Source organism: Microcaecilia unicolor, chromosome 8, assembly GCF_901765095.1.
Source record: "Microcaecilia unicolor chromosome 8, aMicUni1.1, whole genome shotgun sequence".
In the NCBI taxonomy this organism is placed as follows: Eukaryota; Metazoa; Chordata; class Amphibia; order Gymnophiona; family Siphonopidae; genus Microcaecilia; species Microcaecilia unicolor.
In genome coordinates this window covers 195,404,965-195,430,505 of record NC_044038.1, presented here as the reverse complement: position 1 = coordinate 195,430,505, position 25,541 = coordinate 195,404,965, and the positions used below count along the sequence as shown (strand labels likewise).

The window sequence follows — 25,541 nt, the reverse complement described above, 5'->3', positions numbered from 1 at the left end:
GTGCTTTGAAACACACTTGCAGTGCGAAATCTCATGCTTCTACTTCTGCAAGCAGAGAAGCGAGAACATTACTCTTGACAGAAAAAACTTTTTAAGCATAAACGCTAAACAATCGCATTTTGGATTATTAACTTTTATTCCACCATTACTTAAAATCTTTAACACAGAATACTCAGACCATTGCAGAATTTTTGCCCTCTGAGAAATGAGAAGAATTACAGAAATTTCACAGAAAACTTCTAAAAACTAGATTGTTGTAAATATCTTGCGAGGCAGGCCTTTGTTTCCTTTGATGTGTCTGATGTCTCCTCACATATCTCTACCTTAGGAGTAGCAATGTACTGATTATCCTAGCTCAGTCTCCGACCTTGAATCTGCTGTCCAGGAGTGGCTAGCAGATGTCCCTCGTCTTGGAGAAAACTTGTTTAGTGACAAAGTTAAGGAGGTGGCTGTCCTAATTAAAAAAAATCATACAGATAACAGTAGGCGCTTTCTAGGCCTCTGACTACTTCTGCTTCTAGCAAAGATTTTAGGGAGGGTATTGACATTCCAACTACTGTATATCTAAGAATCGTTACACCCCTACGTCTCCTCCAACAGACTATGCCTCAATGCAAAAATCCCAGACATCCTCTCAATCTAAACCACCACCTAATTTTTGACTCTTTCCTAGAGAGCATTACAGTACAGTTGTCCATGCCAAGACTTCTTCTTTTCCAACAGAGATGGCCTCTCATACCCTCTGACAGATGGGTCATACGGTACCATTCAACACTGCTACGTATATGTGTATATGTGTGTATGTATATATATATATATATATATATATATATATAACATTTAATTTTCAGGAGTCTCCTTCATGTGTTTTCTTATTGTGTGTGTATATCAAACATATAAATGGCAAGTGACCAACTCACCTGCAAATGCGCAGTAGAGACTTCCCTCTCTGTTCCGCCCTCGCGTCAAGACGTGATGACGTCAGAGGGCGGAAGAGAGAGGGAAACTGAGTCGGAGTCACTGTCGGGCGCTGCCGCCTGGAAACGAACATCGCGTGCACCAACCTCCACTCTCCCCCCCCCCCCCCATCCCCGCCGCCGCTCCTGCCCTCCTCCGCATCAGGCCCCCTGCACTGACCTGACAGCACCTCTCACCTCCGTGTGGAAGCACTGCAGGCAGCAGCAGAGCGATCTGCTCCTGCCTGCAGCGCTTTCACATGGAGGTGAGAGGCGCTGTCAGGTCAGTGCAGGGGGCCCGGCACGGAGGGGGAGGGAGCGGCAGCGAGGAGGGTAGCTGGAAATCTCGCCCGTTTTTACGGGCTTAACGGCTAGTGTGTGTGTGTGTGTGTGTGTGTGTATGTATGTATGTATGTATGTATGTATATATATATATATATATATATATATATATATATATATATATATATATATATATATAGAACACACATGAAGGAGACTCCTGAAAAGAATATAACTTAAATGTACAAAAACAATCTCCTATCCTATTATTAGCAACCCCCAAACTGATGAACAGTGAAAGAGAGGTCCCTTAAACAGCAGAACTGTGGAGTCCAAGTTGGAAGCAATTTGAAATTCATATATATATATATATATATATATATATATATATATATATATATATATATATATATGTATATATGTATATATATATGTATATATATATAAACTGATTCAGCAGTTGCAAACTACCCCCCTGGCACTTAGTCAGTATATATATATATATAGTTTGAATTCTTTTGTTTCTAGTACTGACTAAGTGCCAGGGGGGTAGTTTGCAACTGCTGAATCAGTTTATTTATGAAGTCTCTTCTATTTTATATTCTTTGTAGTTGCTAGTAATTTAAAGACTGAGTTTCTTTTCCATATCCCGTGCTTCAATCCCAGATTATTTAAGTAATTAGTTACTATTACAGCTCCCTGCTGTCTTAATAAATTCATCACAGGTAACTGAGTACTGTTCTTTTCTCAGTTTATAGTACTGTATAGCTAGAATATGTTGAGAATTTGCATTTGATAAATATCAGAAAAAAATGTTGCTGCTTTGAACCTTCAGTATCTTATGGTTCTTGTCTGCATTTAGGATGGTGCAATCTATTAATGTGCATTGTTAGGTAAGGCACATGTCAAACAAGTGTTTGGCTTTCAGTACCTCACCGCTGAGGTGCTGTCTGTTTTACTCTACTAGCCTGTTATCTATGGGCAACCACTTTACATTCAGTTGTGCTGCTGTCTGTAACTGAGCAAATGGTTGGTTGGATGTTCTTGGTGTGTTTAGAGAAGCAGCAGAATATGAAGAGGGCAGCTGGTGATATAAACCTGCCACTGGTGAAAGGTCTATTCACACTTTTTTTATTTTAAAAAAGTTATATCCTTTTGGTAAAAGCCAAATATAAAACAAATAATAAATACAGAATACAAAATTCAAATTAAAAAAATGTAAAATTTATCAACCAGCATATTCAATTCTTGGGATGTTTGAATAAATTACATTTATTAAAGTTGTTTCTTCTCACTCGTTACAAAGTGAATGTAAAAGCAGGTCTTTGCCTTTTGAAGTTTGCACTGTTTTATTGTTTATGGTAATTGATGCTTAGTCCTTTGCTTTTGATATCGCTGGCTGTTGGTTTGTCAAAAATGATGCAAGCAGCAGATCTCTAGATTTGTTTATAACAAATCATTTTCAAATAGATATTTCAGAAATCTGATCAGCATGCATGCTTTATCTAAATGACCATTTTTAAGATCTTTCCCAAACAGCAACTTATTCAATAAATATTTGTATGCTACTTTAATATACTTGCCCAGTGATTTTTACTTATTGATTCCAATGGTTCTTTTATGTTGTAAGATTAGAAAGACTGTTCTGAGATAATTGTGAATGAGTCTGGCAGAGAATTGTGCTTTGTAATGTTAATGGGTAAATTGCTGGTGATCTTAGTGTTAATATCCTCCTGTCTGTTTAAAGGCATTCTTTCTAAATATATAAAAGTTACAACAAGCCTAGTGAGGATTGGCATCTATATTGAACCATCAATCTATTGCATTTGATTTGCTTTGAACTAATTGTTTTTTAATTTTATTGTGAAATAAGCAGTATGTGTAAGATCAGTGAGGTCCCTTGCACTGTATGATAGATTTGTGTTCAACTATGCACCTTGAGATCTTGTGTTCTCTTAGAAGCTTATTCAGATACATTTTTTTGGTGTACCATTGCATTTGTTCAGTCCAGCCTCATAATTTTTATAAACTGCATTGCAGACTCCAATTTTCTTTTTTATTGGATCAAAAGACAGTACTTTACATTATGAATTGCATCTTTAAAATAGAAGGACTCGGTGAATGAAAATGGACCAACCATAAACTGGATTCTGGAGACCTAATTAAAAAACAAGGCACAGCTATCATGTCTCACATCTGTAACTGTTCATTTTCATCACGTTCTTTGAACCAAAATGCTTACCATATATAACATTTTCTTGACTTGAAGTAGGAAGAGACACTACAAGAAAATGCTTTTTTTTTTTTTTTTTACAGAAAAGATTAAGAATCTATAAAGCTGCCTCTCAGTGGACATAAGCAAAGAAAACATGGAACATACACATTTTAGGAAGTGGAAATAAAACCAGATACCAGATAGGATATTTCAGCAAATGGGTAGAGTAGCTGGACTGAGGTCTCTAGTCCATAATATTTTGTTTGCTTTCATTATACATGATGTATTTAAGTGAGTAGTCAGTTTTTGAATGATCCCTGAAAACAATACTTTCTGATACCAAATTAGTGCATAGAAGCAGAACATTAAAAAAATGCCACATTGAATCAGGTCAAAGGTCCATGAGCTCTGATCTTGACTCAGACAGTAGTCAATCAAGATCACAATTACAAGAAGAATCCCAAGGAGTAGATATGTTCCATTGGGTCTTTCCCTACATAGCTGATGATGATTTATGGACTTTCCTTAAGGGACTTACTTGTCTAATTCCTTCTTAAATCCAGCTATGCTAACTGCCTCAACCACATCTGATTTGGGGGGGGGGGGGGGGCTTCTCCAACTTTTGTTGTAAATGCATTCTTTGTTAGTTTCATGGAGTGTCCCATTACTCTTAGGGAACAGTTGTTAGTACTGTTTACCATTTTCACTCCATTCATGACTTTATAAGAATCTCTTAACACCACAGCCCTCTATTTTTCAAGTTGAACCCTTAGAGGCATATTTTCAAAGCACTTAGCCTTCCAAAGTTCCATAGGTTTCTATGGAACTTTGGAAGGCTAAGTGCTTTGAAAATATGCCTCTATTAGTCTCTCAATATATAGTGTACCAGTTCCATCCTGTCTTTGAGTTGCCCTTCCTTTTTCTATATATCTTAGTGACGAGGCTCCCAGATTTGCACATGTTGATGGTAAGGCTGTACCACGAATCGATACAGACATTGTGATCTGTTTTACATGCAGTCCCTTTCCAAATAATTTCTGATGTTTGCTTTTTTGACTCCTGCTTCTCACTGAAGTGAGGTTTTCAATGTATTGTCCACAGTGATGCCAAGGTTTGTTTTGTTTCCCTGGGATCCAGCATCTTGTATAATGTAGCTAAGATTTTTTTTTTCAGCTGCTTAAGAGCAAAATCAACCATAAGTACTCTTTTGTTTGATAACACTTTTAATACTTGGCTGACAGTTATCCAGATAAAGGCCTGGTAAGTGCAAGTTATCCTGATAGCCGATACTACCCAGATAAGTAGCTTTGAATATTGAGCCCCTTGTTTCTAATGTGAAACCTACTAAATGTTTTAGCTTTTTGTTGGTTGGTATTATGTACTGCCAACTAATCTGTTGCCATGGGCAGGTTTAAATTAAGATTTGTCATGGTGGTTATTTTGTTTTTAATTTTATATCTGTTTTAATTATGTATGGTTTTCTGGAAAATGCCTAGGATGTAGGCAGTGTATAAAATTTTAAAATAAGATATTGCAAACTAGGGTTGACATGTTTATGGGGGCCCCCTCAAATATACTCAGGATTTGAATTTGGGATTGACAACTGATTCAATAGATTTGTGTGTTAATGACTAGTTCTCTTTCCCCCCACCCCCCCCCCCAAACCTGGAGGTGAATTGAGGGAAGTTTTTGTGCTGTACAAATTGTTTCTGCATGGTGTGTGTGTGTGTGGGGTGGGTGGGGGGGACAAAGCTCCTCCCCTAAAAATGCGGTAATGTTTTTTTTTATTTTTCAACATTTTTATTGATGACAAAGCGGTATAACTCATCCATGACCACATAGTAGGTCCAATGAAGAAAACATATAGAAAGTATAAATACATTACAGCCAGTCATCAAATCTTTTGTCCCCTTTTATGAATACCTCCCCCCTCCCTGCCCCTGTTATAGAAACCAGCTTTTTACACCCCATCAGTATGACAGCATAAATTCAAACGCATTAACCCCCAGAAATGCGGTAATGTTTTTAATGTTGCAGCTGATGAAACTGCTTCTCACACAGAAATGCACCGATTCACTCTAATATAGCAGTTGAGGAATTGCACCTTTCAAACAGCCATCCCCTCTCATCTCAATTTTTCTCCTGTTCTGTTCAGAGACCAATTTCTGAGTCCACATACATATATGCACATACAAACAGAATAGAGATGCACACGCATGTTGGAAAGAATTTAATGAGCTATGCTCTGCATGCTTTCCCCACTTGTGTAATAGATTTTTAATACTTGAAGACTATATTTGAGCAGAAGCTTCAGACTGTATAATGGAATTTTTCAACATGAAAACACCCAGAAGAACAAAGTGCAGATAACCATTCCTCCCCATTTCAACATTTTCAACACAACCAACCAAGCTATCGCACATTTTCAAAATCTTATATAATCTCCTATCTAAGGGAAACTTGTTCCAAAAGCTCAGGGCCTTAACCCATACTCTAGACCTTTTCAGACTCTTAATGGAAGGTACCAAGAGTGTTTCAGGATCACGGCGACTTGATCATGTTAACAGTGTTGAAGGAATACCCTGTTAGGAATGAAATGTATTAAAGATTTAATGGGGTAACGGGATACTTAGGCTAAGATAGGATTTTTAAATGGAAGACTGGAACCATTTTACTCTGAGATGATTATACAGTACTAGGCCACAGGAGAGAGGGTTTGGTTAATTCCCTATTACATCACCTTTGGATGTTATTTTTACGTCATGTTGTTCGAGTTGGACCCCTCTTCAAGAAAAACCAGGACCAAGTTAATGAAAGCAGTGTTTGCATTTGGACAGACATGTTTAGAGATGTTTACTGCCACATCATCAGAGACCCTAGGACACATGAGACAGAAGTGGAGCTTCCCATTGAGATCTGTAATCTAAGTTTTATTATAAAAGAGGAGAACTGGAAAGGTTGTTTTTTTTGGTTGCTGAGTTTTCTATGAGGGTGACTAGATGAGGTAAGAAAGTCTCATTGACTGACTCCCTACGTCCAGGCATCCAGAGAAGCCTTTGTCATGTACTACTAGTCTGAACTTAGTGATCATCTCAGAGTAATAGGCTTGATGAGTGTATGAGTTAGCTAAGTAAACAATCAGTATGATGGAGAAACTGATACTGTCTTTAGTTTAGCTACTACTGACTCAGCTAATGATTAATGTGTTCTGTAAGTTAAGCGAAAGAATTTTTACTGATCATACTTCCTGCTATATTGCAAACCTTTATTCTTGTATCGGTAATTTTACATTGTGATTTTTCTAATTGATGCCTGAATAAAAGTTCTTGATTTTCATAGAACGGTTTCTTTGTTTTATATCACCTCTGGGTAAAAAGCATAGCTTTGGAAAAAGTTAGACATTTCATAGGCACTTTTCCTGTAAGAACCCCGCCAGGATACTGTGATTTATACAGAAACTGAAGCTCTGCAGAGGAAATGGTATGTCTGTTATCAGTGTTTTAATGGGATGTAAGAGCAGTGTGTGTGAACTTAGGGTTTCCATTTTAACACTAAGATATTTTTCTGATTGTGTTTCTGAGGGGGAATAAAAAACTTAAGTGAATCAGGCCGTTAGAGGTTAATACATTACATAAGATCTTCTACAATACGTAAGATGTAGAGAAACACTTCAGACTTTTAAACTGTCTGCTGCTTTCTTGTTACTTCTGTGCTTTGCATGTTGTACAGTCTGCAGGTCCAGTTTCTCAATAGAATGCTAATCTCAATTGGTTAATAGGGAGAAAACATTTTCTCCACAAACAGTAGAACTCAAGATCACAAGGAGACTAGATTAAATCATACTACTAATTGTGTTCTCCAGGCCAACCAAAAAAATATGCATTGAACTGGACATATGTTTTGTAAAAGTACATTGGGTAGTAGCTTTTGGTTGTTTTTGGAGCTGACTTGCTTCCAGCACTGGAAACGCAAGTTGTCTATTTGCATACACTGGATCTCCTCCAGTATATCCAGATTATATCATTGCCATAAAGAACATACATGATATAATGTATGTTCTTTATGGCAGTCCTGAAAACCTGACCGGCAAGGTGTACTTCCAGGAGAGGGTTGAGAAGCACTGACCTGGATCATGAGTATTCATGTTGATTGTCAACCAGCCTTTTATATAATTTTAGGCTGTAAACTTCTTAGGACAACTTTGTTGTTTTAGCAGTACAGTGCAATCCGCTTAAGTGCAAGGGTCTAGGACCAAAGAAATACATGCAGTTAACCGGGACGTGCACTTAACCGTTGTGACCCAAAGAAGCTTGATATCTGATAATTGTATGTACAGTACTGTTTATTATACGTACAGTATACAGTCTCCATTAACTGATGTTAGGCTTACTTGAAGTAAGCAGTCATAGTCCTTTGTACACTCTTGTGTCTGTGAGTTCCATAGACTGTCTACCAGATGGTGAAAACTGTCATTGCACTGACATCCAGTGGCCTCCAGATAGGCCTGCACGGTGTTGAGACTCTCCAGCGCTCTTGCAAAAGTGACAGGAGGTTGTTGAATTTCGTCAGCATGTGCCTCGCTGCTCATTTCATCATCAGCCGTTGCCTGCGTGTAGGCACATATCTCGACATCAGTGCTGTCGTCAGCTGTTTGTAGATCGTAATCAATAGCTACGTAGTGATGAAACTCCTCTTCTGTAACACCGTCTGGGATGTCAATAGCCTGTTCATCTGACGTGTTTGCAACAGCTGCATCTATTTCGTCCCTCTCCACATCCTTAACAAAGCTTGGGTGCTTGTAGCAGTTCACAATGGTTGCCTGTGTAACATGATTCCAGGCTTCTTTCTGCATATGTAGGGAATCCAACAGTGATAGATTACGAGTCAGTTCAACAGCACATTTATCCTTGCCAGTCTGGTCATCCATAACGCTCATCAGATGACGTAGCACAACAGCCTGATAATGTTTGAAATTGGCTATTATGCCCTGATCCATGGGTTGGATCAGAGAGGTAGTGTTTGGTGGCAGGAAGACGACCATGATGTTAGACAGCCTGACATCATCCCTGTGTGCAGCACAATTATCACAAAGCAACAAAATCTGACGCTTTTGTGCCCGCATTCTATTGTCTAACTTCTTTAGCCACTGCTTCCAAATTTCCCCAGTCATCCATGAATTTGTGTTAGCCTCGTATGAAACAGGAAGTTGCTTAACATTCTTGAAGCAACTGGGCTGTTTGCTCTTTCCAATGACGAGTGGTTCCAACTTCTCACTCCCATCCATATTGCAGCAAAGGAGGATTGTCAGTTGGTCCTTTGACGTTTTACTTCCTGTAGTTTTGGCTTGTTTGAATGCAAGTGTTCCATCAGGAATCACTTGCCAGTAGAGACCGTTTTCGTCGGCATTGAAAATGTCACGAGGTGCAAACTTGTTCAAGATGATAGGAAGAACTGAAACAACCCAATTTTCAGCACCAAAATCATCAGCGTCAGTTTTTCACCATACTATTTCTTGAATTTTATGTTGTTCCTCTCCTTCCATCTTTCCAACCATCCAACAGTGGCTTTGAATTCAGTTAGTCTAAGACTTTCAGCTAGCTGATTAGCTTTCTCCATAAGCAGTGGACCACTGACAGGAAACTGTCTGCTCCTGACTTGAGAAAACCACCGAAGAAGAGCATCTTCTAGATTCTCTGCTTTTCCCGCCTGTTTTCGTTTCCGTTGTGGATTTGTATTGTTTTGCCAGTCTTCCAGAAGCTGATCTGCTTCAAGATACGTGAAATTTGACTGGGATTGACACCATATTCTTTAGCAATAGATGCTTCACTTTGTTTTCTAATTTTTTAAGAACTTCTATTCGTTCAGCCAATGTTAGTCTTACAGTTGCGCGAGGACGACTCAAGCGTACACTCTAACAACATTCTTTCGCATATTCTGCCTGTGGTACTTAACCAACGAGATTTCAAATTTATCACCCCTTTTGTCACGTGCCAATCAGCTTCCATATTCCGTGCGTGTGCTTATGCAGAGTCTTTCCTGCAGAGGAGCAGTCTTAAACCGTGCATAAGTGAATTTTGCACTTATTAATGGTGCGCTAAACCGAAGTTTGTCCCCATTGAAATTGATGGCGCCAAAAATGGGACCGAAGTACGGCATGCAGTTACAGAGCATGCGCTTATTCGACGTGCACTTAAATGGAGTGCACTGTATATCAAATTTTAATAATCTGTAAATTGTAGAAATAACCAGTCATCCTGGAGAATATTTGTAGAGATTGCTGTATAATTTCAAGGGCACTGAATTTTTATATCGTGCTTTTTTAAAACTGAAATTAATACTCCTCTAATTAGATGATTTCACTACCTACATAAATTGAGTGTAATTTTTCTTGTTGGACTTGAATGTCTTGATAAGAAACAGAAACCTCTGTTGGGGGGGGGGGGGGGCGGGGGCAAGAGGAGGGAGAAACAACCAGGAGTTAACACTGGGATTAAGTGTTTTTTTTTGTTTTTAATTTATTTATTTGCTTAATAAGGTTCCTTTTGCAATTTCCTCAAGCCTACATTTACATCAGCCTTGCAGACCTATGTGATCTGCATCAGCAAATCTGTTGGATGTTACTTCATTTTGTGTTTTCTATCTTAGACTATTAAAATTCTATTTTTTGCTTTGTAGACCCAAAAATCTGGAATACATTACCTGCCACTTTAAGATTAGGAATCTAAAGATGTTTAAGAAGGCCTTGAAAACAGTGTTTCAGCAGGCTTTTGAAATCGATAGTTAAAGAACTAGTATAAAGATGTCTTAATTTGATCAATGATTTTATTGGTTATTAACATATGTTTAATATGTTATATAGATATTATGTATGTTTTGTTTGTGAACCACTAAGGATTGTTGTTTATGTAGAGTATACATTTTCAAATCTTATTGTAGAAGTGACCCAACATGGCCTGGTTTCAGCATAAATGTCTGTATCGGGGTCCCACGTATTCAAAAATGATAGGTAGAAAGCAGACTACGCAGCACTATTCCCTTTCCATTTTCAAAAGGCTCCGTATAAAACCATACCTTTAAATTGCTGGAAGAAAACTATTCTCTTGTTTCATTTTAGAAGTGTTTTTCCGCTAGAGGACCTAAACATTCTTTTATTCCAGAACCACAGTGCCGTGTAGTTTACTTTCTACCCCTCATTTTGGAATCTGTGGGACCCCTGATGCAGACATGTATGCTGAAATCCCTGCTGTTTTGGGTCATGTAACACAAAGATTTTTTTTATTGTGGATCTTCCGGTTGTCTCTCTCCTCTTGGCCACCTCCACTCTTCTGGACTTTAATGTCTTTCCTATTTTTCTGCTAAGAAATCTGGAAAGATGAGGGCAGAGGTATTCTTTCTTTCTTACCCAATATGTATGTATGCTCCATGTAAATATCTCATTCATTTAACGGCAGTCTTTCTTGCTGTTTAGTTTTTGTAAAAAGTGGCAACACCAAACATGCTGTTGGTTTTCTTTGTCACTTGCTATAGATATATGATATGGTGTTTTGCTTTTCCTGCCCTCTCCCTTCGCCCCCCCCCCCCCCTTTAGCCCTCCTGTCTTATCTGTGTTTTGTCTTTTTAGTGACTGCTGGGAGACATAGATCTGCCTACCCACTCATAACTGGTATTTTGAGTGGGGACATGATTAAAACATTGGCATGCTTACTCTGCAGGGTTCTCTCCCACTGACGGAAGATAAACTGCACATATTCGTTCATGGCCTTTCAGTTCCTTTTTATTAAAAAAAAAAAAAAAAAAAAATCACCAGCTGGTGCTAGTTTACGTGGGTGAGACTCGTTTCCTGTGTTCCCCAGGGCCTGGCACCAACTTGAATTGTCCATGGGGTGAATTTGATTTCAAACTAGAAGCACCATCTTCTCTACTGCCTACATCACAACTTTTCATCCAGAGCCCTGTGGGGGGAACTTCTTCTGGTGGTGATTCACCAGAAATACCAACAAAAGAAGATATGCTTTCCTCAGCTCAGGTAAGAGTCTGGTGTGCATTTCTGTTCTTTTTAAAATAAAATAGTTGAACAGTTGCTTGTAATGTTTAACTGATCATAATTACCCAACTGTAGAAATAACAGTGCTATTGCTGTTTCTCCCATGTATGTGTGCCGCTTAGGAAAGTATTTGACTTAGTTTGCACAGTTCTGTGCATACTGAGTTTATAGTACCGGATTGGCTATAGTATGCTATGTTTCATATCTTTTGTAGTGTAAGAGTATGTAGGCAGAACTTTTCTTTCTCACTTAAACTTAGTTTATGTTTTTGTTTTGTGTTCTATTAAAAAACAACAAACAAAAACAGCAGTTCGTGTGTTTCTCTTCCATTAGCCGCTCTAAATATTGTCAGTGAAACTGCTCTCTGCACAAACAGCTTGGGGAGTGGATATGCAGATTTAAGCCATGTGTAAGATTTAGACAAGTAATTTAATTACTCAGTTAAACTAGCTGTGTGCAAATAACTTTTCAGATTGAAGGTGCTAATGGTCAGTTAACTGGCTATGTTGAACTGTTGCTGTAAGGGTAAATTTTGTTGCTGAAAATTAGTTGCCGTACACGCAGGGCAGACTATTTACTTAAATTGATTAAATTTCTTTTTAAAATTGATTTTCTGAGTAACAGTAAAACTAGATTCCCCTACCATGCTTCTCGCCCATGGCTTTATCTGTTCTTTCATGGCTTCTCCAGAGGTTTACAGTGTACAGGCAGAAACATATACTTCTAATGGTTAATCATCTTTGTAAAAATTTCAACAGTTTAAATATAGAATAACCTTACACAGTTCATTGAAATCTGCCTCCCCTCTGTACTCGAGGTGTTTTATTGGCAACTCCTAAGAGACTAACACTGAAGAAAAGCCAATTATAAGCCCTCCTCCCCCCCTGCCTGAGTTATTGTGGTAGTAAGGGCACAACATGTCCATCAGGTAGTACCAACACACAGAAATGGGAAAGGGAAAAACAGCTGATGACTTCCCTTACTCGGGATTGCACATTATGTTGCAGCTATGTTGAATATTCTTTGGTGTGCCACACTTAGTATTTCTGAAAATTAGCATTAACTGAACACCTTTTTGCCAATAAGGAATTAATATCGATGAAATATGGATTAAGCACCCTTAAGTTTTCGCCTAGGAAGTATTTTAAGCCTAATAGTACTTAGAATGATTCTTTTAAAATTATTTTACTTTTAATTTGAAGTGCTCATATATTACATTTTTCCATTACAGGATGCTCTTGATGGACTTTCAGCATTTTGGCAGGTTGACACTTGTGATACAGGTAAAAACAGTGCACTAAAAAGTTATTTAGTGTTCTGTTTTAAAGGGATGGCTCTTCAGTTTTGTTTTATGTCTTATCCTAGATGTCTTCTCCTCAAGACTTGATGTGTTCAGCAAGGAAGACCTTTTAGATTCCTGCCTGAGGAAGAAATTGGTGTGCAGTTTCTGTAAGCAGCTGTTTGATAGTGGGGAAAAGCTACAAGAACACATTCATGATCATGGATTGTCTTTGCTGCTGCCGTTCCGTGCACTTGACTATTCAAGACCCCTGCTGACTGGCCACATGTCACATGGTCAGCTGGGTCGCTTCCAGTGTTCGAAATGCCCAGCAAGCTTCACACTAAAATCTAACATGGACCGTCATGAAAAGACTATTCACTGTAATGGAAAGAAGATGCAATGTTCCCATTGTCACAAACTGTTTCGTGACAAGACAGACTTGAATCGACACCTTGTATCTGTGCATTCTAATGAGCGCTCATTTTTATGTATCTTTTGTGGCAAAGGCTTTGGCACTCAGAAGAACCTCACCACTCATATGAAAGTGTGTTGCTTGAACCTGGACAGCAGCTATCCAGTCGAAGTACAACAACATGAGGAAACTGTCAGTGACTAGAGGAATAGCGTGCAAAGGATAAATGTTTGGAGTGCTGCACAAAATGATCCTTTACTACTGTTCAAAATTGTCTGTGTTGCAGATTTCGCCAAGACACAGTGGAGCATGCTTTTGCATTGCACTAGCAAAGCAGGCAGTTTCTGCATTAGTTTCACTCCAGAACCAATAGAATATTGCAATTAAATTTCCTCATATCTACCAGTTGTGCCATCAATTCATGTTAAACCATAAATCTTGAATGTATTTTTCATTTTCTTCTCTTGCCATAAAGATGAAATTGATTTAGTCCTTGAATAGCGACCAAAGTTCTTTGAGAAATAATATTTTGTCACACTGGTACCATGTTTTTATCTACCTTTTTATTAAAAAGGTTTGTTCCTTCCTAATAGGGTTATTTTGGAAACTTTAGCCAACTCCATCATTATTACTAGCTTATAGAAACTTCAACACTTTAAAAAGGAGTGTTAGAGTGCTGATATCTGAGGAATAAGAGTCTGCTTTACTTCTGACACAGTGACTTAGGTTTGTGTATACTACTATGTATATACTATGCAATTTTTCTGGCAAAAAGAGCAAGGTCTCTTTTTTTTTTTTTTTTTTTTTTTTTGCCTTTAATTTTTCCTTCTATTCTCAGTTGATTTCTGGCACTTGAAAAGCAAGACCACCTTCATAGCAGCAATGAAATAGGAAAACTGGAATGCTGTTTTTGGTTTATTTGCCAGTGTTGTTCGGTTTACAGTAAAAAGCCTTTGTTTTTTTTATGATGTGTTGTTCTTGCTGCTATTAGAGTGAATCTTTCATCTTGATAAGAGATCAGTTTCTGTTCCTTAAATTTTTTTTTAAATTCTCTTTATTGGTATACATCCAAAAAATACAAACAGGAGATACAATTCTATACATTATACACTAAACAAAAAGACTAATAACCACATGTGTAATGTTGATACTCTTATCCACATGTGTAATGTATAGTTTAAGAAGTGTCAGAGTTCTCTGGACAGTATATATAATGAAGCATCGTGCCAAAATAAAGTAACTTTCTTTTTATATTCCCTAGCTTAACAGCAGTAAGTGACTAAGGACAAAGAACAGATAGCGAATAACAGTAATCCCCCCTTCCTTCCTCCCTTCCAACTACCCATACCAAGTAGTGGTCTGGTAAAATATATTGTAAGACTGTAATTTGGCAGCTGAAAATATAAGATATAAAAATGTCAAAACATATGTTCTTATGTGTTACTTTCTAACATTGTGTTGCTATTTTCATGTGGCAGAGCCACCCAGTAATACATAGTAGATGATGGCAGAAAAAGACCTGCACGGTCCATCCAGTTTGCCCAACAAGATAACTCGTATTTGCTGCTTTTTGTGTATACCCTACTTTGATTTGTACCTGTGCTCTTCAGGGCACAGACCGTATAAGTCTGCACAGCACTATCCCCGCCTCCCAACCACCGGTCTGGCACAGACCGTATAAGTCTGCCCAGCACTATCCTCACGTCCCAACCACCAGCCCTGCCTCCCAACCATCGGCTCTGGCACAGACCGTACAAGTCTGTCCAGCACTATCCCTGCCTCCCAACCACCAGTCCCGCTTCCCACCACCGGCTCTGGCACAGACCGTATAAGTCTGCCCAGCACTATCCCCGCCACCCAACCACCAGCCCCGCCTCCCGATCTTGACTAAGCTCCTGAGGATCCATTCCTTCGGCACAGGATTCCTTTATGCTTATCCCACGCATGTTTGAATTCCGTTACTGTTTTCATTTCCACCACCTCCCGTGGGAGGGCATTCCAAGCATCCACTACTCTCTCCGTGAAAAAATACTTCCTGACATTTTTCTTGAGTCTGCCCCCCTTCAATCTCATTTCATGTCCTCTCGTTCTACCATCTTCCCATCTCCGGAAAAGGTTCGTTTGCGGATTAATACCTTTCAAATATTTGAACGTCTGTATCATATCACCTCTGTTTCTCCTTTCCTCCAGAGTATACATGATTAGTTCAGCAAGTCTCTCCTCATACGTCTTGTAACGCAAATCCCATACCATTCTCGTAGCTTTTCTTTGCACCGCGTCAATTCTTTTTACATCCTTAAGATACTGCCTCCAAAACTGAACACAATACTCCAGGTGGGGCCTCACCAACGACTTATACAGGGGCATCAACACCCCCTTTCTTCTGCTGGTCACACCTACAACCTAACAACCTTCTAGCTACGGCCACCGCCTTGTCACAATGTTTCGTGGCCTTCAAAAACTCAGATACTATCACCCCAAGTTCCCTCTCTCCGCCCGTACCTATCAGACTCTCCCTGCCTAACACATACGTCTCCCATGGATTTCTATTCCCTAAGTGTATCACTTTGCATTTCTTCGCATTGAATTTTAATTGCCAAACCTTAGACCATTCTTCTAGCTTCCTCAGATCCTTTTTCATGTTTTCCACTCCCTCCCGGGTGTCCACTCTGTTACAGATCTTAGTATCATCCGCAAATAGGCAAACTTTACCTTCTAACCCTTCGGCAATGTCACTCACAAATATATTGAACAGAATTGGCCCCAGCACCGATCCCTGAGGCACTCCACTACTCACCTTTCCCTCCTCCGAGCGAATTCCATTCACCACCACCCTCTGGCGTCTGTCCGTCAACCAGTTCCTAATCCAGTTCACCACTTCAGGTCCTATCTTCAGCCCCTCCAGTTTATTTAAGAGCCTCCTGTGGGGAACCGTGTCAAAAGCTTTGCTGAAATCTAAGTAGATTACGTCCATAGCTCGTCCCTGATTCAATTCTCCTGTCACCCAATCAAAGAACTCAATGAGATTCGTTTGGCACGATTTCCCTTTGGTAAAACCATGTTGTCTCGGATCTTGCAACTTATTGCATCGCTTCCATTACTTTTCCAATAACCGAAGTGAGGCTTACCGGCCTGTAGTTTCCAGCTTCTTCCCTATCACCACTTTTGTGAAGAGGGACCACCTCTGCCGTTCTCCAATCCCTCGGAACCTTTCCCGTCTGCAAGGATATATTAAACAAATCTTTAAGAGGACCCGCCAAAACCTCTCTGAGCTCCCTCAATATCCTGGGGTGGATCCCGTCCGGTCCCATGGCTTTGTCCACCTTTAGCTTTTCAAGTTGTTGATACACACTTTCTTCCGTGAACGGTGCTCTATTCACTTCATTCTCAATTGTACTATTTCCAGTCCATAGCGGTCCTTCTCCAGGATTTTCCTCTGTGAAAACAGAACAAAAGTATCTATTTAGCAAATTTGCTTTTTCTTCATCATTTTCCACATAGCGGTTCGCAGTATCTTTTAGTCTCACATTTCCCTTTTTAGTCATTCTCCTTTCACTTGTATACCAGAAGAAAGTTTTGTCACCCCTCCTTACATTTCTAGCCATTTGTTCTTCCACTTGCGCTTTTGCCAGTCGTATCTCTCTTGGCTTCTTGCATTTTCATCCGGTATTCCTCCATGTGTTCCTTTTCTTGAGTTTTTGTGTATTTCTGGAACGCCAACTCTTTAGCCTTTATTTTCTCAACCACTTGCTTGGAGAACCATATCGGTTTCCTTTTTCTCTTGCTTTTATTTACTTTCCTTACATAAAGGTTTGTCGCCCTATTTATAGCTTCTTTCAGCCTGGACCATTGTCCTTCCACTTCTTGTACTTCCTCCCATCCCATCATCTCCTTCCTCAGGTATTCCCTCATTTTACTAAAGTCAGCACGCTTGAAATCCAGGACTTTGAGTTTTGAGTGGCCGCTCTCCACTTTAGCTGTTATATCAAACCAAACCGTTTGGTCACTGCTGCCCAGGTGGGCACCCACTCGAATATTTGACACACTATCCCCATTTGTGAGCACCAGATCCAGTGTCGCTCACTCCCTCATGGGTTCCATCACCATTTGTTTGAGCAAAACATTTTGGAAAGCATCCACGATCCCTCTACTTCTTTCAGATTCCGCAGACGGAACCTTCCAATCTACATCCGGCAGATTGAAATCTCCCAGCAACAGCACCTCTCTCTTGCTTCCCAACTTTTGAATATCTGCGATCAGGTCTTTATCTAATTTCTCCAATTGTGTCGGAGGTCTGTAGACAACACCCACGTGGACAGAGGTTCTATCATCCCTTTTTAAGGTGATCCATATCGCTTCTTCCTTTCCCCAGGTCCCTGTCATTTCAGTTGCCGTGATATCATTCCTCACATACAGAGCTACTCCGCCACCTTTATGACCCTCTATTCTTCCTAAATAGATTATAGCCTGGTATGTTTGCATCCCATTCATGGGAACCATTTAGCCACGTCTCTGTGATTGCAACAACATCCAAGTCTGCCTCCAACATCAGGGCCTGAAGGTCATGAACTTTATTGCTTAGACTGCGAGCATTTGTGGTCATCGCTTTCCATCTACATTTCCTGGTATGCGTTTCAACATTAGTGATTTGGGGGTTTCTTTTCTCTTTGGGTACCTTCATATCTTTTTGTTCCACTTTTATTATTTTTTCTTTGGCTTCCGTTCTGTTTTCAAGAACATCACAGTGCTGTAATGGAGTAAAAGAATTTTGTAGGGGTAACACTTGTGAGGTCGGATGTTTTCTTGTCACATAACGAAGTCTGCCTGAGCCTATAGTGATCCATCTATTTTTAGGTGGTTTTATCCTTTGTGGTAGTGGTGATAATTTGGTATGATTTTGTGCAGTATGATATTGTGCGGTCCTAGATGCTGCTTTAAGTGCATCTAGTTCCTGTTTTACTTTACTGAGCTCGTGTTTTAATCTAGTGAGTTGCAGACAGGACAAGCCTTAAGTCTCCAGATAATTGGTCTTGAAACTAAAGCACCACAATTATTACAGAGAATAAAAGTCATCCTGATTGATTGAAATGAGTATGAACAGGTATGATATAGTGAGAACAGCAGCCTATGGATCTATTGGCTGAGATTCTTGTTATTAGAGCAGTAATCCTTAGCTGGTGAGTAGAAGACTGGGGATTCCTGTGATAATGAGGGGTTTTCTTTTCAGAGACAGTTGTAATATGGGTGGAGTTAATTTGTGATAAGTAGTGTATTTGGGGAAGTTACTTATGAAGTGTCCGTCTTGGGGTGGGTGGGTGGGCTTAAGCTTGAGACTATAGGAATGTCTCCGTTGTAACCTATCTGAAGAGCTGCACTTAAATTCACCAGAAGAAATGTCCAGGTGTACAGCTCTAAGGATTGGGACATGTAATGTTCCCATATGTTCTGAAAATGTGTCAATCTCCTGTCTTCCCTGTTTCCTGCATCTTTACATTCCATAAGTGCCAAATAAGGATTTTCTTTCCCCAATGGGTGAATCCTGGGAGATGTTTTTCTCTCCAAAAACACAAAATAGTCTTCTTCTTCTTCTTCTCTCTCTCTCTCCCTCTCCCCCTCCCTCCCCACCACCCGTAACAGGGTTTTTCTCAGGAAGTCTACGATTCTCCGAAAGTAGAACAAAATCTTCCCCTTCCTGAAAAAGTATATTGGAGGAAGAGAAGAAAAAAGCTTCAGAATATAGATCTGTTTTCATACTCCTGCTACTAAAATACAATGCCAGAAAACTTATAGCCTAAGTTGGCTTTTGCTATACCACATTTGATAGTTTCCATCAATGGCCTGGTGTGCCTTTAAGGCCCTCCATGGCAAAACATAGATTCTAAGTAATAAATTTTATATTCAAGCTACCTGAGTAACATTTGAACAGATAGACTTGGTTGGGATATGTAGCAAATTTTGTTTTGAGTCTTTATCATAATAGAGCAGCCCCGTTCCTTGTTCCAGGCTCCTGCCAAGTCCTTCAAACAATATTCAGGGAGGAAATATAGCAAAAATTTATGAAAATGTGTCAGTTTTTGCTCTTCCTGAAGTTGAAAGCATGGATGAAGGATTTGTGCATTATGTACAGTCAGTCCCAGCCCCCTCAAACCAGCAAGATAGTTACGTATCTGAAGATAGAAAAATAGAGCGGTAGGAGGAAGATCAAATAATAATTGCAACTCAGTGAAAGTATGAATTTTTCCTTACCCATCACATTTCCTACTCATTTTAACCTTTTGATACCATCCCTGAAAGGTTGCTGAATCGAGACCAGTTCTAAAATCTTCATTGCCATTTAGAGGAAGTAAATGTGAAATAGTAGATTCCTTGTCATCAAGCAGATGAATCCATTACGAATGGGTTGTGTCCACCTACCAGCAGGGGGAGATAGAGAGCACTGAAAACCATAGTGCCTCTTGGCCAGCTAGCTCCATCTGCCTCTCAGTATTCTTTATCTCCCCAGCAGGGTTGGACGCAGCTTATTCAGCTCCTTCAAAAATCTGCCTGGGGTGGCTCCTGGGCTTTTGCCAGTTGTAGCAGGGGTGTTGTGGCTATTGCAGATTCACTTTAAAGGCACATAGGTTTGACCTTTCCCTGCCTTACCCTTCCCCCTATGTGGATGTAGGCATATAGGTTTGCCCTGTCCCTACCTTTCCCACACTCTTCTATGTGTTTGCAGGCACATTGGTATGTCCTTTCCCTGCCTTTCCCACACTCTTCTATGTGGATGCAGGCACATTGGTTAATCCTTTCCCTGCCTTTCCCACTCTCCTGGACCTCGAGTGTCTCTGTAGCTGCTGCCTCTAACTTTCCTCACAGCGTTTAAAAAAAAAAAAAAAGCGACATGCTTGTTAGCACTGCGATTCTGAGACTTCCTTCTGTCTGTGCAGCGTGACCGGAGCTCTGTGACTCGGTTTGGTGAGGTAAGAGAGTGTTGTAGCTCCTCTGGGGAGGGCCCGCGATCGGGATGTTTTTGGCGAAAATCCGCCATTTTGGAATTTTCCACCGTTTTCAGCGATGGCTGCAGAGGTTGTTAAGCGCTGTTCATGTTATGACAAGCGCAGATCCGCAGCGGGGCTCTGTAAATTGTGCTCTTCAGACGTCAGGGCCGGTCCAAGCATGGTGAATGAGGTTTCTTCCCGCTCGGTGGAGCTGGCAGCGGGCGCCATCTTGGATGCGCCGCAGGGCTCGACCCCCGCAGGAGCGGAGGGGTCTGAGGCCGGAGGGGAGCCTCGGATGGAGGCTACCAGAGGAGCTGCTTACCCTGGATTGGAACCGGGAGGCCAGGGTAAGCCTTTCTCCCCTGAGTTTGTGTTGCTTTTACATAAAGCGTTCATGTTAAAAAGAGCTCTGCCGCAGATGTCTGACTCTGCGTTGCTGCCTGGTTCCCCTCCGGTGGAGACTGGCTTGGGATTGCCGTCAGGTGTTTTTTTTCCCCAGACAGTTGGCCGCAAGACAAGCGCAGAAGGTTAAATTCCCCTTCAGAGAGTGGCAAACCCCCCATTTCCCCCCCGTGGTTAGACTGTGGGGATTCTGAGGGGTCTGGCAGGCCTTCGTGGTCCGAAGAGCCAGAGGAAGGTGTAGGATTGCCACTGGATCCAGACTATCCCACTGCGGTTAGGATTTTCCACCGCGAGGAGCTGCCAGTGCTTATTTCTGATGCCTTACAGGCCCCCTCTCTATTGAAGATCCTGTGATGGGCAAGGCCTCCTCTGGTTATCCGAGGATGGCAAGTACTAAGAAGCTGAGCCTTTCCTTTGCATGACTCCATCCAAGAGCTTATTTTGGCTCACTGGGCTGACACTGAGGGGCCTTTGAAAGTTGCCAGGGCAATGGGGCACTTATAGCCTCTCAGTGAGGAGCACTTGGCACGCTTGGCTGTGCCTAAAGTGGATGCCCTAGTCACGGCTGTGACGAAAAAGACTACCCTCCCAGTAGAGGGAGGGGTCGCCCTGAAGGACATGCAGGACCGATGTCTGGAATCAGCAATCAAACGGTCCTTTGAGATTTCAGGCTTAGCCCTACGGGCATCTGTGTGCAGTTGTTATGCTGCTCGAGCCTGCCTCGCTTGGTCGCAACAGGCAGTGGAATAGCCCAGGGATGGAGCGGAGCCCCTTGCGGAGGTGGCACCGCAGATGGAGTCGGCCTTGTCATTTTTGTCTGAGGCCCTCTATGATCTGGTCAGAGCTTCGGCTAAACAGATGGCTGTGGCGGTGGCCGCTCACCGTATGGCTACGGCATTGGGCGGCTGACATGGCCTCTAAGCAAAGGTTGGTGAAGTTGCCCTTCCAGGGCCTTTTCCTATTTGGTGAGGAGTTGGAGAAAATTGTTAAAGGCCTGGGGGAAACTATACCCCAGCGCTTACCCGAGGATAGGCCGCGGCCTTCTTCCAAGGGTCAGGCGGTTCCCTCCTCTTACAGACCTCGCTTCCGTGAAGCTAGAAGGTACCGCCCGGGGCATTCTGCTGGGTTTACTTCACGTGCCCGCTTTCAGCAGAGGAACTCCTTTCGCTTGGACAAACGTACCACAGCGGCCGGCTCAAGGCCTGGAGTTCATGGGCGACCCTCTCAATGATGGTGCATTGGCCCACTCCTCGATTCCTGCAGTTGGAGGACGTCTTTCCCTCTTTCTCGAGGAATGGGTCAAAATTACCTCATATCAGTGGGTTTTGAACCTGATCAGAGATGGCTACAGATTATAATTCAATGCCCTGGTGAGAGACGTGTTTGTGGTGTCCGGATACAGCTCTGCCGTCAAACGGGTGGTAGAGGAGACCTTGCAAGGCTTGTTGCACCTCAGGACGGTGGTCCCTGTGCCTCCCGCCGAGATCGGCTACAGTCGTTACTCCATTTACTTTGTGGTGCTGTGAAAAGGAGGGTGTTTTAGGCCCATACTCGACTTAAAAGAAGTCATCAAGTCACTAAGAGTGCGGCATTTTTGCATGGAAACCCTGTGCTCTGGACCTGAAAGAAGCTTACTTGCACATTCCTATTTGGCCCCCGCACCACTGGTTTCTCCAGTTTGCGATGTTGGGAAAACATTTCCAGTTTCGGGCCTTGCCTTTTGGCCTCGCCACAGCTCCCTGAACCTTTTCCAAGGTAATGGTGGTATTAGCTGCCTTTCTCAGGCGAGAGGGTATCCGGGTTCTCCCGTACCTCGACGACTGGCTCATCAGAGCGGACTCTGCAGAAGTCATCATATAACAGCCAGAGTGGTCTCAGTACTTCAGTCTGTGGGCTGGGTCGTCAATATACCCAAAAGTCACCTGACTCCCCCCCCCCCCCCCCCCCACCAATCTCTAGAATATTTGGGGGTCCGGTTCGACACAGCCTCAGAGTTTGTCTTTCTACCCAAGCAAAGGCGGTGCAAGCTTCAGAACCAGGTCCGTTTGCTCCTGAGGATGCCTCGCCCATGAGCTTGGGACATAGTCCAGCTGTTGGGGTCGATGACGGCCACCTTGGAAGTGGTGCCATGGGCGAGAGCACACCTGAGGCCTCTGCAGTGTTCCCTGCTTCAAGAATGGTCTCCAGTATCTCAGGATTACCAGCGCAGACTCGTGTGGCTTCCTGCGGCCCGACTCAGTATGGAGTGGTGGCTCTCAGACAGCATGCTGCGGCGAGGAATGCCATTAACGCTTCCCGATTGGTGCCTGGTGGATGGTAACAGATGCTGAGGGCACATTGCCAGGAGAGACATGCCCAGGATCTCTGGGCACCCGAGGAGTCAGAGTGGTCCATCAATCGCTTGGAGTTGAAAGCGATATTCCAGGTGCTTTTGGCCTTTCACACGACCCTGGAGGGATTGGCTGACAGAGTTCTGTCGGACAATACGACAGCAGTGGCCTACATAAATCGACAAGGCGGCACTCAGTGCAGGGCACTGGCCGCGCATGCCGCGCAGATTTGCCACTGGGCCGAGCTACATCTGCAGTTTCTGTTAGCAGCTCACATTGCAGGTCAGAACAATGTGCAAGTCGATTAAGCAGGCATCAATTCGACCCAGCGGAGTGGGAACTGACAGACGAAGTGTTCCTTTAGATCTGTGCCAAATGTGGGACGCCCGTAGCGGATCTTATGGATGACGTCAAGCGCAAATGCCAAAGTCCCAATGCTTTACAGCAGACGGAGAGATCCTCGCTCGGCGGGGTTGGATGCCTTGGCTCAACCCTGGCCTAAGGGCCTCCTGTTTGTGTTCCCTCCTGGGCCCTTGATAGGGCAAGTACTCCTGCGGATTCGGCTACATCAAGGAGAGGTGGTTTTCATTGCCCCGGATTGGCCCAGGCGGCCGTGGTATGCGGACCTCCGGCGGATGCTGCTGGAGGCTCCTCTTCCTTTGCTTCTGGTACCGAACCTGTTGTCTCAGGGGCTGGTAACCATGGAGGACGCTTGCCGCTTTGGTCTTATGGAATGGCTATTGAGAGGGCGCAATTGAGAGACAAGGAGGTGTATTTTCAAAGCACTTAGACTTACAAAGTTCCATAGGTTACTATGGAACTTTGTAAGTCTAAGTGCTTTGAAAATGAGCCCCAAGGGCTACTCCAACGAGGTCATCTCCACTCTCTTTCAGGCCCACAAGCGTTCCACTTCCGTTGCCAGTTTGAGGCTTGGTGTGCTGCTAAAGCGATTACACCCATGCGGGCTTCGGTCTCGTCGATACTTGACTTTTTGCAGGATGGTTTACAAACAGGCTTGGCCTATAATTCCCTGCGTGTTCAAGTTGCAGCCTTAGCATGTTTTCGGGGGAAGGTGGCTGGCCTCTCCCTGGCTGCTTATCCGGAGGTGACACTGTTTCTTAGAGGGGTGCTTTGGCTCCGTCCTCCCTTGCGGGCTCCATGTCTGGCCTGGAACCTGGGGTTAGTTTTAAAGGCCCTTCAGTGTACGCCCTTCGAGCCGCTTAGGCGAGCTTCGGAGAAGGATGTGACTCTAAAGACGGTCTTTTTGGTAGCCATTACATCAGCGAGACGGGTGTCTGAGCTCCAGGCGCTGTCCTGTCGAGACCCATTTCTGCAATTGCACCTTCTAGATGTGCGAAGGGCTCTGTTGCAGTATCTGCGCATGTCAAATGCTTTCAGGACCTCTGATCACCTTTTTGTTTTGTTGTCAGGTCCTCGCAGAGGGTCTCCAGCATCTAAAGCTATTTTTTCAGCATATCTGCTGTCTGGCCGGCCTCCGCCTGAAGCCTTTAAGGCACATTCCACAAGAGCGATTTCCTCTTCTTGGGCTGAAACAGGAGCACATTCTCTTCAAGAGATATGCAGTGCAGCGACATGGGCTTCTAAGCACTCATTTGCCCGACATTACAGGCTGGATGTGACTGCCAGGAGGGATGCGCATTTTGGAGCACAAATGCTGGCGCGTGGTGTGGCCTGTTCCCACCCTATCTAGGGATTGCTTTGATACATCCCATTCGTAATGGATTCATCTGCTTGATGACAAGGAAGGGAAAATTAGGTTCTTACCTTGGTAATTTTCTTTCCTTTAGTCATAGCAGATGAATCCATGAGCCCTCCCTGATTGATTGATTGATTGATTGATTGATACATACTGTTTTGGGTTCAGTTTTTCCTGTAGATATGTTCCCTCATTGGGAGAAGTTGGAAAACAGCCTTCAGGATTTCTGTTCTGTTACAGGAGGTTGAGTTCGTCCCTCCTTTGAATTACTTCTCCTGTTCTTGGGCGTTCGTTCGCTGTGAGGAAAGTTCATGTTATTCTACTTTGCGGTGTAACACTGCTTTGGAAGCTTCAAATACTGAGAGGCAGATGGAGCTAGCTGGCCAAGAGGCACTATGGTTTTCAGTGCTCTCTATCTCCTGCTGGTAGGTGGACACAACCCATTTGTAATGGATTCATCTGCTATGACTAAAGGAAAGAAAATTACCAAGGTAAGAACCTAATTTTCCCATTGCTGTGCAAGCGATATAGTCTCCGTCAGCCTCCTTTCATATACGACCATATCACACATTGAGTAAAATAAGTGTTAGCTTGAATTGCCTTTGCATGTAAAACAGACCAGTTAGATAAGATTACAACCTGGCAGGGGTAAATTAATAAACATTGCAGAACCAGTCTCGCTGAATGAAGCCCACAGGCCAAATCGTATATCTTTAAATCTAATAGGCCACATCCACTTTTATCATGTGGTAACATCGATGTTTGTGAAGAAATTCTTGGGAAAAATCAATATTCATAAAGGAATTTTTGGATGCTTTCCCACCCTTAGAAATTTTTGAAGAGCTTTTTGTGTTTTCTGCAAATCACTCGCTTCTTTTAGAAAGCCGCATGACACATGCGAGGAAGCCCATAGGAATATAA

The 25,541-nt window shown here is 42.3% G+C and overlaps 1 protein-coding gene across 7 annotated transcripts in view; it reads left to right on the top strand.

Annotated features, from left to right (window-relative positions):
- ZBTB46 (zinc finger and BTB domain containing 46) overlaps nucleotides 1–25,541 on the top strand; it is a 343,478-nt gene that overhangs the window by 104,980 nt on the left and 212,957 nt on the right. For 3 of the 7 annotated variants that reach the window (XM_030212909.1, XM_030212908.1, XM_030212910.1), the window contains exons 4-6: nucleotides 11,307–11,479; nucleotides 12,729–12,780; nucleotides 12,863–14,189. The exons of 3 other annotated variants lie outside the window; for them this stretch is intronic. In XM_030212909.1, the coding sequence (XP_030068769.1) occupies nucleotides 11,307–11,479; nucleotides 12,729–12,780; nucleotides 12,863–13,395 (758 nt within the window). In that variant the 3' untranslated portion in view covers nucleotides 13,396–14,189. Of the gene's footprint in view, nucleotides 1–11,306; nucleotides 11,480–12,728; nucleotides 12,781–12,862; nucleotides 14,191–25,541 lie in introns of those variants that run through there. One more of the 7 variants, XM_030212911.1, reaches the window with a different exon arrangement.